The 13,460-nt window shown below is 42.7% G+C and overlaps 1 protein-coding gene across 1 annotated transcript in view; it reads right to left on the reverse strand.

Moving 5' to 3' along the window:
• Positions 1–986: 986 nt before the first annotated feature.
• nat8l (N-acetyltransferase 8-like) overlaps positions 987–13,460 on the reverse strand; it is a 14,909-nt gene continuing 2,435 nt past the window's right edge. Inside the window, 1 exon segment of the mRNA XM_054601580.1 lies at positions 987–1,354. Coding sequence (XP_054457555.1) covers positions 987–1,354 — 368 coding nt within the window.

Consider the following 13,460-nt stretch of genomic DNA (forward strand, 5'->3'; position numbering starts at 1 on the left):
AGGAGAATGATGAGGAGGGGATGTGAGGAAGATGCACTGCGTTTGATCCATGTCCGTTTAGGACCAGCATACACAGTGCTTATTCCGGTGACCATCCTGTCATCCTTCTCTCTCACTATGGGGGTCAGTAACACACTCTCGCTGTGCTCCAATATGGTGTCTTGAGAGAATGGCCGAAAGCCAAAATGATTTGGTTTGTGTGTGCGTGAACACGCTGTGTCCACGACAGCACACACAAAATGTTGCATTGAAGAGATTTTGTAAAAGAGAGTGTGCACCACAAGCTCCCCCCCCCCACCACCACTTTTTGTTGTGTGTTTTGCTCTCCAAGAAGCCATATTTGCCCCCTCCCAACCCCATCCATCGCCTCCGTCCACCCCCAATGACACAGAATGCAAATGTCTCATTGCACTCTGCCGTGTCCGCATACGTCTGTTGAATTTTGCTGCGGGGGGGGAGTTGAATATGGGAGGGAAGGGAGTGCTTGAGGTAATGGGGGAGGGGGTAAAGAGGGCATTGTGGAGCAGTAATGAAGCAGAGTATTGATCAGTCACATGATCCTTAAACCAAAAGGGCTCAGGGAGGGTTCCTAGTTGGGGTTGCCAGTCAGATGTCTTCTGTGAAAAGCCTTTTTTTTTTCTTCCCATATTTAAAAGGGAGGGCTAAAGGTACAAAAAAATAGCTTAATAAAATAGAGGGGGGTTAAAACAAACTCTTATTTAAAAATGTAAAAGTATAATACAAAAACAACAGCAACAAAAGCGTAATAGTAATGAAAACGTTAGTGACTTTAAAGATGAAATAGTAGAACTGTTAAGTAGTACTCAATGTTATCTCTAATGACATAAAATAAATAAAAGCTGTCAGAGGAGAGGATGCAGTCGGAGCACTCGGGTGAAGGAGGGTCGTTGCTCTCTCTCTCTCTGTCCCTCTCTTTCTCCATCTCCCCCTCTCCATCTCTCTCTCTCCCTCGCCCTGTCACTCCCTCACTCCTCACGGAGCTGCAGGCGGTAGCGGCTGTAGCGGATCTGGAAGAAGAGCTTCTCCAGCGGCGAGCGGTTCATCCCGGGGAGCGTGTAGTCGTCGCTCTGGCCCGTTCGGCGGAAGCCCAGCGACTCGTAAAGCTTGTGGGCGGCCAGCTTCACGGCCGTCGTGCCGAGGACCACGGCGGCGTAGTTGTTGCGCACGGCGAACTCCAGGACGCGGCGGCCCAGCGCCTTGGCGATGCCCTTGCCGCGGTATCGAGAGTCCACCGACATGCGCCGCAGCTCCACCGCGTTGTCGTCCTCGCGGCCCTGCGCCGCCACGATGCCCACCACACGTCCGTCCAGCACTGCCACCCAGAAACAGGAGCCTGGCAGAAAACAAGAGACAAAACTTTGATTAAATTAGGTCAAAAGCTGGAGTTAAACTCTAAAAAGACATGGTTCAAATTTGGAGTTGGACCCCACACGAAACAGCTTGCCTGGCTTTGTCCAATGGCAACAAAATAAGGCTACTTCCACCTCTAAAACTCATGAATTAACAAATCTATTTATCATTAAATCTGCACAAAAAAGGGGCTTGATGCTCTACAAATCAAAGTTGAGCTGGTCTCAACTTTATTCAGCATTCTTAATGATGCAGTGAAGCGTCAACCAATCATATGATTTTCTTTCACTGGGTTTAGTTCCATCTAAAAAAAATGCAGTATTAAAGACATAACTATAGTACCAGTCAAAGGTTTGGACACACCTTCTCATTCAACTAGTTTGAAGAATCTAAAATATAAAACATATTCTGGTTTGTTGAGCATTTGTTTGTTTACCACATCATTCCATATGTGTTCCTTCATAGTTTGGATGTCTTCAATATTAATCTACAATGTAGAATTATTATTTTTTTTAAATAAAGAAAAACCATTGAATGAGAAGGTGTGTCCAAACTTTTGACTGGTACTGTATGTCAACAAGCGCTTGAGCAACACAACAGTTTTGCTGGCCAAGCTTGGGCGTTCTGTTACTTTTGTTGCTTGTAGTGTGAACATAGCATTAGAGGTGCTTTAAGATAGATTCCCTCCAGTCTTAATGCTAAGCTAACCTAAACTTGCTGTTGGCGGAAGCTACATTTTTACTATAGATTAGTGTCAATACTCTCATCTAACTCTTGGCAAGAAAGTGAATCGGCATATCATCCCAAAAATGTCAGACTATTCCTTTAAGTTATAAAGGTAAAGAGCAGGTTGTTTAGTAGTTCCATCACTGCACTGTTTTAGTCTTGTTGAGATGAATGAAAGACATGTTTATGGTAGAGGTATTAAAGGGTAGAGACCCCTACATTAAGGTCCTCCATTAAACTGTTACGCTCCAGAACACATTTTAAATCTCAGACTGTCATGTTGAATGCTTCACTCTATAATGAAACGTTTGCTACTGGCTGGAGTACAATCCAAATGAACATCCTGTGTTTCCATTAGCAGCATGTTGCATTATGTCATAATGGCTTAAATGCTCTAGCAATCGCGTGGCAGGAATTTAATCTTATTTTGTACAAACCCCATATTGTCATGTAAACAATGCATATGCAGTATAACAATAATGGTATTTTTACAGCAGCTTATAGGGACTTGCTGTATTTGATATATCAAACACTATTGACACACACACAGACAAATAAAAAGACTTACACACATACAGACAGACAAAGGTTAGACCAATGCAGTTAGAAATGTCTGCAGACAATGCTCCTCCATCAGAGTACCGCTATGAGCTCAAATGTCAGCCCGTTTTAATATCGATCTATATTTGTGCTGCAGTTTCTAAGATGGTCATGACACATAGCGATTATGCTTGTAAATTATTTATTTTTCACCTTTGATTGGCATTTTCAATGATAGCAGTTAAGTTTTGTACCTCGAGATTTTGGCTTTTTTAGTTTGAAGTGTCTGTATTTCTTTTGTGTAGCTTCAGAGCGAGCACATTTTAATTCCCTCTTTTAATCATAGTCCATCACCCTGGAAGAATCACTAGTTCAAAGGGTGTTAAAAACCAGAAGTACATGTTTCTTATGAAACCATTGTTCTCTGAATCTCAATCAGGCAGTTTATAAAAGGAACATAACGCTTAGGTGCATGCGCTTGCTTCATTTCCTTTACCGATCATAATCTTTCAAAGAAAATTACCCTCTCAACCGTTTTATTTCATTACGTAACCATGCTCAAACCGCCTCTCCATCAATGTCAGCAGTGTTTATGGCTTGTGTTGGCAGTGGTTACATGGTTTTGCACTAAAATGCCATCTGGTTGTTATAGATAAAGTTAATCTCCCTGACTGGCAGCGGCCAACCTGCGGACAGTAAAACAAATCTGTGTCCGTCTGTCCATGAGCTCTGCATCCTAATTCTCTCTCCCTCTTTCCTGGGCTTTGACACTTAACCTTTTCTATCCTTTACCTCTGCTGAATCTCCCATTTTAACCGCACAACGTGAAGAACACGTTGGCTCAACAGGCGGTGACGTTAACATGTTGCTTCTGCTGGAGACCTGCTTGTTAGGAGGGATTTGATGCCCCTGCAGGCCCGTGTTAAGCTGATCTGGAGATCTTCTGTTGCTGAATCAAACAACTGTCATATGCAGGCTGCTGCGTCATCGAGAGATCCCGAGCTGCCCACCCTGATAGCTAGACGGGGGTTATTGCATCACCAGGAGACTGTCTGCAGCTGATGCTCACTAATCTCACAGGGGAGTTGAGATTTCTTGAATTTTGGCTAGCATGGCATAGAAGGGCTAAACATCCTGAATAACCAAAAACATCACATAAGAGCATCCCGTTTACCCAGTTATAGATTCACCCTGTGTAGCTAAATATAATGTTGGTGTTAGGCATGGAGACACTGGTGGTGAAACTCAGCCGATCCCAAGGTTTTCTCTTTCAGATATGAATTTCAGAGATGACTGTGCAGTTTTTTTTATTTTAACACTACATCTCTAGATACTAAAGTCCTTCAACCTTTAAAAAAAAACCTTTCTTGCTCCCATTGTTGGGCTGACAGTGTGAAGTTGATAACGTGGAGCGTTGATGGATGATTGTTTAAGAGGTTTAAGTGGTGTCATGCGGCCGTCACTAATACTATGGAATGATGTTTTATTATAGGCGGATGCTAAAGCTACAGTGTCAACTCCTCTGCCGGCATTATGAGGATCGTGTGTGTTGGCGTAGGGGGGGGTACGCATAAAGCCCTCCTGACCATCTGTCTGAACTGAGCCAGTGCCAGGAATGAGGAGAGCACAGGGAAGCACGCACACCATCACAGATTGTCAGAATGTGTGTATTACTTAACACTGTGTCTCAAAAACACTTGGGACAATGAGCTAAACTGAAATATCACATCTCTCCTCGCCCCTCTGACTTTTCCTGTGAAAGCTAAGCAGGGTGTACTGACCTCCAAGCTTCCTGACATCACTGCTCAATGAGCATCACATCTGCTGAATCTGACACTGCTATTAAACTATTAAACTGCACGGATTAGGCGGGATATCGTGATTTCTGCTGGGAACTGCACTTCCTGGAGATAGAGACGCCGGAGAGAAATGGGAAGAACAGTTAGAGGAGGAGGCTCCACAAGACCAAGAAGAAGTTTATATGAGATTAAGATGTTTTTTAGCTCACATCAAGTCTGAAGATCTGCAACTGACACCTTATATTTGATCAAAAAGACCGACTTAGAAAATGTGAGGACAGTGAAGGAGTGTAAAGCCTCCTTTTGGCAATGCCCTTAACTCCTAACTGTCTCAGTGAAGCTGTGTGCGATACTCTGGAATATGAAATGGATTAGTTAAAGCTATTTAGCCATGCTAGAGGCAGGGCTCTGGGGAAGGAAATGTCATTCAGACAAATTATAAGACGGACTCTTTTCATGTCGCCAGAGGATGAATCTATATGACTTCGGTGAACCCCTGATTTTTCCTCTAGTGACACCAGCAGGGTGACATTTGTGGTTTGGGAGTGTAAGACATCCCTTTAGAAGAAATTCCTATTACTTTTCATTTAGAGTCATCATTAGTTCCAAATTAAAACTTGTCCAATGCTTTGGTTTAAAAACTAATGTCATTCCCATCAGCCGTAGCTGTACTTTGAGTTTTAGTGTTAATCAGCAACTTTAATTGACTAGTATACTAAGAGGGTGACCATGCTAAACATTATACTTGCTAAATATCTGCATTTTTATGTTTGCTTTGTGTTAGTTAGCACGCTGATGTTAGCATTTTGCTCAAAGCCCAGCTGTGCTTATCTACAGCTGCACACATAACAGAGTGGGATGATGTGACTGTATTGTGCCTTTCTGTTTCTCGGGGAAAAAGGAGAATTGCCAAGTGGTTAGAAATTGAAGAGAATATTAAGATACAAGTGTAAAAGAATTAACAACAACTTCATCCTTACCTAAAGTTGAAAATGGACTCTAAGGTTTTGGAATGGTTGATGTCTTTGGATCAATCCAATCCCTCTCTTTTATAGCTTTCTTCATACCTCATATCTACCTCTATCTCTTTCCTAGTACAATTCCTACAGGTCACGAGGAAGTCACTGCTCAGTCCTTCATGGCACCACAAGATTGACTGGAGAGAGGGAATCAATAAGACACTGTTTTACAAAACATTTTCCCTTTTGTGCTCCTCAAGCAAGTCACTGACCCCCCTGTTGCTCCAACTCAGCACCATAGAGCTTAATTTACTATTATATACAATGCGCCGTCCATGTTTTGGTGTGTGTTACTGAGGCTGGAAAGTGGTCTGAATGAGCTTACTCAGTCAGAAAAAGAGAGGAAAGAGGGACAATGAAGAAGAAGAAGAAGAAGTCATTCATCTGTCCTCTCTGAAAGAAAGAGTGAGTGAGCAGATGAGGAGGAGGAGAGAGGCATCTGTGTTAACAGTAATAGCGATGAGCCTAAAAGGATCCATTATTGCTGCTTGGGCATACTAACATGAGGGGGGGAGGACAGAAAATCTACCATTATTACAGAGGGGGGAGGGGCCCTGAAGAATATGGATGATCTGAAGACAGGAAAATAAATCAAAGCAGAGAGTGGAGGCGTGAAAGAGAAGAGGAGCTCTGGAAATCAAATACAAAAAAAATCTGATTAGAGTATTCTTAATATTACAGATCTAGAACTGCTTCCCAAGGATATTAATATGCCTTCCTGCATGGGTTGTGTTTTGTGTTAAAAAAAACGCACCCATGCTCACAAACAGGAGCGCGCACACAGGAATAGTTTTTATGGTGTCTAACAAGATTACTCTCTTTTCCTTCGGATGAAACCTAGAGGGGTAATTCATTCGATAAGCGTTCAGTCTAGACGCCGCCTCACTCTGCTGTCTGTGGTTTTAAGCCCTGACAAAAGCTCATAAGTGGCTTGAATCTACCCTCTCTGTATTGTGTGTAGTTTCTGTGTGTTCTAACAATTAATCAGCGAATTTATGGGCAGTTTTTATGTATTCTTTTTATATGTCTCCGTAGCATGTTTGTTATTGTTGCAGGACACATGAAGCACCGGTGATTTGTTTCAGTCTCGGCTCAAAAACTGTTGCATCACCGCATGAATAATATGACCCTTGCCAGGCGTTACATTACATTACATTACAGTCATTTAGCAGACGCTTTTATCCAAAGCGAGGAGGCATTGCTGCTACTGTTGATATTTCCACCTAGTATACATGTGCTGCAATATCACACCATGTTAAAGCTTCGTTTTCTATCTCAGCAATCACTTTTGTCAACTTGTTTTGGTCTTGATTCACTAAAGAGGGGCTGGATTTCAAATGGAATCAAAAGAAACTACAAAAAAAAATCATCAAAAGCACATTTTTTGACATTTACTTTGTCATACTTATATTTCTCTAATATTATATCAATGACTTAAAGCCCTTAGTGATGCTTTAACGGGTAGTAAAGGCCAGTAAAGAGTGAACAAGGATCTAATTCTGCATGAGAATTCAGTTCATTTTGATGTACTTTATATCTTTATATTCTTATTTTAATGTGCAACTTTTCCATTTTAATGGAGAAAAGCTTAAGATGCGTTTGAAAGTGATCTCTTTTCCCCCTTAGTCCTTGACATTACATGCACCGTGCCCCGTGCCCTTCCATACAACAACACACAGACACACCCTCCTCCTCAGGTCGGAGTGCATGCTGGGAGTATGAATTAGCCTGTCATGCGTAACCCGCGCGTCAGCAGTTTCTTCCTCCGTAGCGGACAAATGAGGGTGAGAGGAGGGAGGTGACTGTCACCTTAAAGATGTGCACGCAAACACACAACACAATGAATAATTCATGTGTATTAAAGCCTGCGTTTACAGTAGAAGAACGCTTTACCAACAACTTGGCCTTTCAGCTAAATCCAATGCGCAAAGGAGAGTGATGCGTTGACCTGTGTGTCGTCACACTTAACCCATCCATCCTGCACCCTGCGCTGTCCATTAGCTCAGAGGAACTCATTAACTGGCCCTTTACTGGTTTTACGGCCTTCCTGCCCGTCAACGCGTCTACGCATGTTTGCTTGTTTGTATGCAAGCATGCAGGTGCAATGCCACATTTTACACACATGCTACACTTTACTGTGTGCATGCCATTGTTCACATGGTTGCTGCTACAGATTGAGACCCCAACACCAACATGCAAAATGTGACTCTGACCCATTACATCCAGACCCACTTGAACTGTTCCCGTGTAAATCAAGACCGAACAGATTTTCGCTTAAACTGCAGGAATTATTTTCTAATCTATAGAGAACACAAGTAATTGCACACTTCTCGATAACATGCTTTAGAATCGCTCATCTGTCTCGATCAAGCGACGTGATTGGTCAGTCTAGTAACTAGACTCTAGTTAGTGAGAAAAATGCACAATGCCGCAATTAATGACGCTGCTGTTGACACGTCATCTGCCCTTTCCGATGAGCGTCTTTGTTCGGTATTGATTGAAGCAGAATGTGAAACAAAGGCAGAGGGGTGTGACACTGCGATGCATTATTAATGACCAGCTCCACTTCCTTAAACCGCTGAATAGACGATAGATAAACGTGTTCATGTTCTTGCAGCGAACAGCTAAAGTAGTGGACTGGTGAGTTCTCCAGTTTCTCAGAATGTACAGACTCAACCAGTGACGTAGAAGACAACATGGCTAACATTGTGACGGTTGTTGTGTCTCTGGGTAGTAGGTTTGATTCTGAGTTAGAGAGAGCCAGGCTAGCTGTTTCCTCCTGTTTCCAGTCTTGATGCTAAGCTAAGCTAACTGGCTGCAAACATAACAGGGGTATCAAGCTTCTCATCTCTAACTCTACGCCAGAAAGGTGAAAAATCCACTAAAATAGTTTGTTTACGAGCTGCAACTAACTTTCAATGTTGATTAATACATTGATTATTTAATGATAAAACATTTTTTACAAACAACAGTCAACAATTTACAATGGTATAAAACTCAGAAAAGCAGTAAATCTTTACATTTCTAAACTTGAAAACAACAAATGTTTGCCTTGTTTTCTTAAAAAATGACGGATATTTTCTGATGGAGTCTAATTGACTTATTGTTTCAGCTCTTCATTTTAGTTTTCTGTGAATGTAATAATTTGTTAATGTGTACAATAATATCTGTTAATTTAACCTTTGTACCTACAACGTAAAAATGAGTAATGTAGTAGTGTGATTGTATGCTGCCACTGATAAATTAACAAATGAAAAGTAAATACAACTTTTCTGTTATTTCTTTCAGTTCTTGTAAGAGACTGAAGGCTGTTTCCTCGGCTGGGAGGAGGCATCACTTCCTCTGTGACAGGATGGTGGATAACCCAGTTGTCCACTGCAGCACCTTCAGCGTAGATGAGACATAGAGAGGAAGAGGAGGAGGAGGAGGGGGAGGAGGAGGAGCGATTGCAGGTGGGAGAGAGAAAATAAATTTCTATGGCGCTCAAACTGCAACAGGAGGGAGGGATATGAGCGGAACGGATAGAAAGAGGGATGCCTTATTAATCTGAAGTGTTGAGGAGTCAGAAATATACCCAGGAGATCCCTTTGTCTGTGTGCTAACCAGTGCACTGTTTATGTCTCTTTCTTTATCACACACACATGAAATATATCACACATTTCCTTCTCTCTCTCTCTCTCTCTCTCTCTCTCTGTCTGCCTCTCTCTGTCGTTCAGAGCTAAAATAAGCACAGCAGGTACCGGTGGAGGAAGCTGCTCGCTCCCCTGGAACAGAGCAAGCTCAAACTCATTCCCCACACACACACACACACACACACACACACACGAGTGAACCACAATGAAATTGACCTGCAGGTTTTTATAATGTGGCCTGCGTTGATGAGACCCTGCAGTGGTCATGTCGCCTCATTAAACAGACAGCATTACTGAGCGGGTATCACTTCCAGACAGGGAGGATTTGGCTCAGTGTCTAGAGTCGCCCTCATTATATTACATTCACTTTTTAGGCACTAAGCTGCTTCGGAGTGACCTATAGTGATTAAGCAAGTTAAGAGTGTGAGGGAGGGAGGTGTGTAGTCTGCCTGCTGCCTGGAAAATGAAGGGGAAACCTCCTTCTTAGCTGTTTAAAATCCGTCCTTCTGGCTCTTATGGGATTAAGTCGTCGTAATGGTAGCTGTTACCCCAACATTCATATCCTATGCGAGGAGAGAACAACTCTGTGAGCACTATTTTTGATGAGATAGGTGCTGACGTGAACCAGGCCCGTGATACAATGAGTTTGCAAATGGTGCAAATGAACGCAACCCTTAAAGGTGCCATACGCAATCACGTTCACAAAGCTGCCGTTTGTTTCTGTTGCCTGGAAAGTGTCTTTACCAGAGGGAGACTTTAATATTCAAGCTTCTTACTAAAAGAATGATGTGAGCTCTGTAGCCAAGGACGTCTAAAAAGTTAGCTTGCTAGTCTGCCCCTAGCTTGTTCACTATTGTGCACAAAACCAAAATCTTCAGATTACAATCTCCACAACACTCCAATTCTCCAGATGGGAGTCGAGTTTGTCACAAAAACAAGCATCTTATTTAGCTTCGTTCGCCACAGTGTGCAAAGACTGATCGGACAAAATTGTGATTATTTTTTTTACACAGCCATCCACTGCCAAATAAACACAGCCTGTGGTTCCTCCAAAGAGGTTTACTAGCTTCAGTATGACTCAGTAGTAGTTTGCAACTATTTATCTGAAAACACAGCCACATGGATTAATACATGTGTGTATGTGTGGTCAGATGCTCATGGTCTAAAGGTTACAGATAAATACATTCAGCAACTTTTTTGCTTTTGTTTCCCGTGACAAAAAGACTTTCCATTGGAAAGTCTTTTATCTTAATTTCCAGTTTCTTTCAGCCAATGCACTGTAGTTGTTAACACACCAGAGGTGGACATATTGACTGCCAGGTTGAGTCATTATTGGTTTATCTCTTCCAGGGAAGGACAGCCAAAAAGATGGATGAAGAGAGGAGGAGTCAAAGTGTACAAAGAGGTTTGTGCCAGCAGATGTTGTATTTTAATTGCATCGGTTTGAATCTGGTAATCGCTTATTGAACTGTTGAATTTGAATAATGGACTTTTACCAATTAATAATTGTACCAATTTAATTTCAAACGGAGCTCTGAAAATTTTAATTCACTGAGTCAATTTGCGTATAAAACCGTATCATCAGCACCTGTTTTTGTGAAAGACACAAGCTTTTATCTTTTTTTTCAAACGTCATATACATTTATACTCCCAGCCATTGTTGCTTCAATTTGCTTTACAGCCTCTCTGCCTACACACAAACACACACACACACACACGCACACACACACTTTTTTATGTGGCAAATGAAAGAGGTGACAGCTGGCCATAAGTGGCAGCAGAGTGAGTGATCACAACACACACACCGAGAGAGGAGATAAGAGTATTGATTGGTGAAGTCGTTCCATGTGTACAAGGAGACGTGGCTCCAGTCAGCTCAGCCGGACCTCCTCTGTTACCAAAGCAGTCAGTGGTCAGTGTCCACTTATTAAAGTTTATTCAATTCACATTTAGTTTAATCATCCAAAATGTAGAGAGCCGGCACACTAGTATCCCTATCTTTCTCTCCTTTCCTCCCTGTCTATAAATCTCTTTTCCTCTCTGTATTTAAAGAAGCGTTTCTCCCTTCAGTTGATTAATTGCTGGGCTGCAGCAACACTACATTCAAATTCTGTGATGCTCTCATTGATCATCCACACCAAGACATCTCAGTTATTAAACACTGATTAAAATCAATGTTTAAAGCTCTAAAAGATGATGCCTCATAAGTTTTCATACCCTCACCCACCCACCCACACACACACACACACACACACACACACACACACACACACACACACACACACACACACACACACTCACATCTTACCCACAGTCATTATTTTGCTACCTCGTAAAAACCTTTTTCATATACAAACTCCCAGATGTTCCATGTCATACCCCCACACACACACTTCACACACACCTTGAAATAGACATTTACCGTTTATTATTGTGGCTGTTATGTTATTCCTAAATGTTTTCTTTATTTCCTTTTTGTCCTCAATAATATATCAAGTCAAGTTCCAACGTGTTTCAGTCGTTCCTACAGAACTCCTACCCGGTGATGAGATGTTGCCTGACACATGAGAAAACACAATCTAGCAAATACTGTTTCACTGCAGTTTGGAAGATTCAGTCCCTACTAGCTCTGCTGGATAGCTAAGTTAGCTACTTAATGTAATGGAAGCTTGTTTGCAAAGCCCACAGACACAGAATAGCCTTTTATATCTGATCATAGTACAAGTAAGTACAATATGAGACTGATTTTCATCCCCACGCTAGGATGTTTACTTTGAATCAGTCTTTTTCTTTTTCTACTGCTAGCAAGCTAAAAGATGACAAGAGGATTTCCTGCTTGAATTTGGAGACCCCTTAGTTTCCCTCTGACAAGCTTAAAGGCTCTGAAAGCTTGGTTTTGAATACGTTTTTCTCTCTACTATAAATATATATAATCAAATAAGCAAAAGTCAAAGTTACTGTTTGGGGAAAGAGTGCTCTGTGAGTGTAACCTGCCATTGGCCACGTATCTTATGCGGCATTCTCCTCCCCATCCAATATCTGCACCATCTATTTACTGCCACTGCATCCTGTGCTTGGCACCGCCCGAGACGGTTGTGATTGGGTTAAAGGGGGAATATACAGGATTCAGAGCATTAACACAGCAGCAAAAAAACATTTGCTCTGTAGAGATATAGTTTAGTAATGTCTTCCTGAGCAGAACATTAAGTCGCTCTGCCTCTTTGTGTGTTGTTATCATCTAAGCTTTTCCTTGCTTTTTGTACATAGCCGGGCTGGCCGTGCATGCTTTTAGTGCATGTGAGTGCATGTGAGTGCATGTGAGTGCATGTGAGTGTGCCCCACTGGCTCACTGTTACAGCTGGTAACAGTTTATCCAAAAGCTTAGCGCTCGCCCTCCACTTCCCCCTCAGGTAAACACTGTTAGCTCTGTCAGCACTTTTTTCCGTAATTTGCACCGATAGTGCGGTTAGCAACGTTTAAATTGAGAAGAGCACAGAGAAAGATAGCGGTCTCAAATGAAAAATAACCAAAACTGTTCCAATTTCGAAAGAAAATAGTTTGTTTGTGTGGGACCCCGTCGCTGAACATAAGAAGCTGATGGAGAAAACGTTTCAGGGCTTTTTGGTGTTTCGTTCTGTACATAATCCCACTGCTACGTGTTACGTGCCGTCCTGTACACAGTTCACGCGCAGCAATACACACCACCATAAATGACGGTGATGTAAGAGGTGCCTCTCCATCAGGACTGCATGTTTTGGTGCCCAGGTGTCGGTCCCCCCGGGGCCCATTCAGTTTGCATGGATATAATCATCAGCATTGTCCAAGAGCGGTGGTGCCTGACCGCCTCTAAACCATCTCGGCCCTGCAGCAATAATGGGAATGCTAAATTGCAATTGTGTGTGCAGTGGACTACCAGGCCAGAGGGCAGAATGTGGACAATGGGACGGGGGAGGAGGAGGGAGGAGGGAGGGAGGGGGGGCAATTGACTGGCTTAACCAACACCTGCTTTTTATATTGGCCACGTGGTTCGGGTTAACAGGGATAAAGGTGTCCAAGGAGTGACAGGGCAGCGTGTCATGTGTTCTGTGGTTTGGCCTTTTGATCGCATCCCAAAACGTGACTCCTGGAGAGAATGAATATTATGAGATGACACTAGAGGTGGATTGATTTTTAACAATTAGAAGCTTTATCGGAGGAAGAGAGCCTCGCCGACACCGAGTGTACGGCAGAAAGTGTATCAGCAGTTTCCTCCATGCGATCAATAGCCCTGTGATGCAACCCCTCCTCTTCCTCCTCCTCCTCCTCTTCCCGTGACCAAGTGGAGCTCAGAGAGGAAGAAGGTTGGGGGAAGGAGTGGAGAAAGAGGCGGGGAG

Source organism: Anoplopoma fimbria, chromosome 7 (assembly GCF_027596085.1).
Source record: "Anoplopoma fimbria isolate UVic2021 breed Golden Eagle Sablefish chromosome 7, Afim_UVic_2022, whole genome shotgun sequence".
In the NCBI taxonomy this organism is placed as follows: Eukaryota; Metazoa; Chordata; class Actinopteri; order Perciformes; family Anoplopomatidae; genus Anoplopoma; species Anoplopoma fimbria.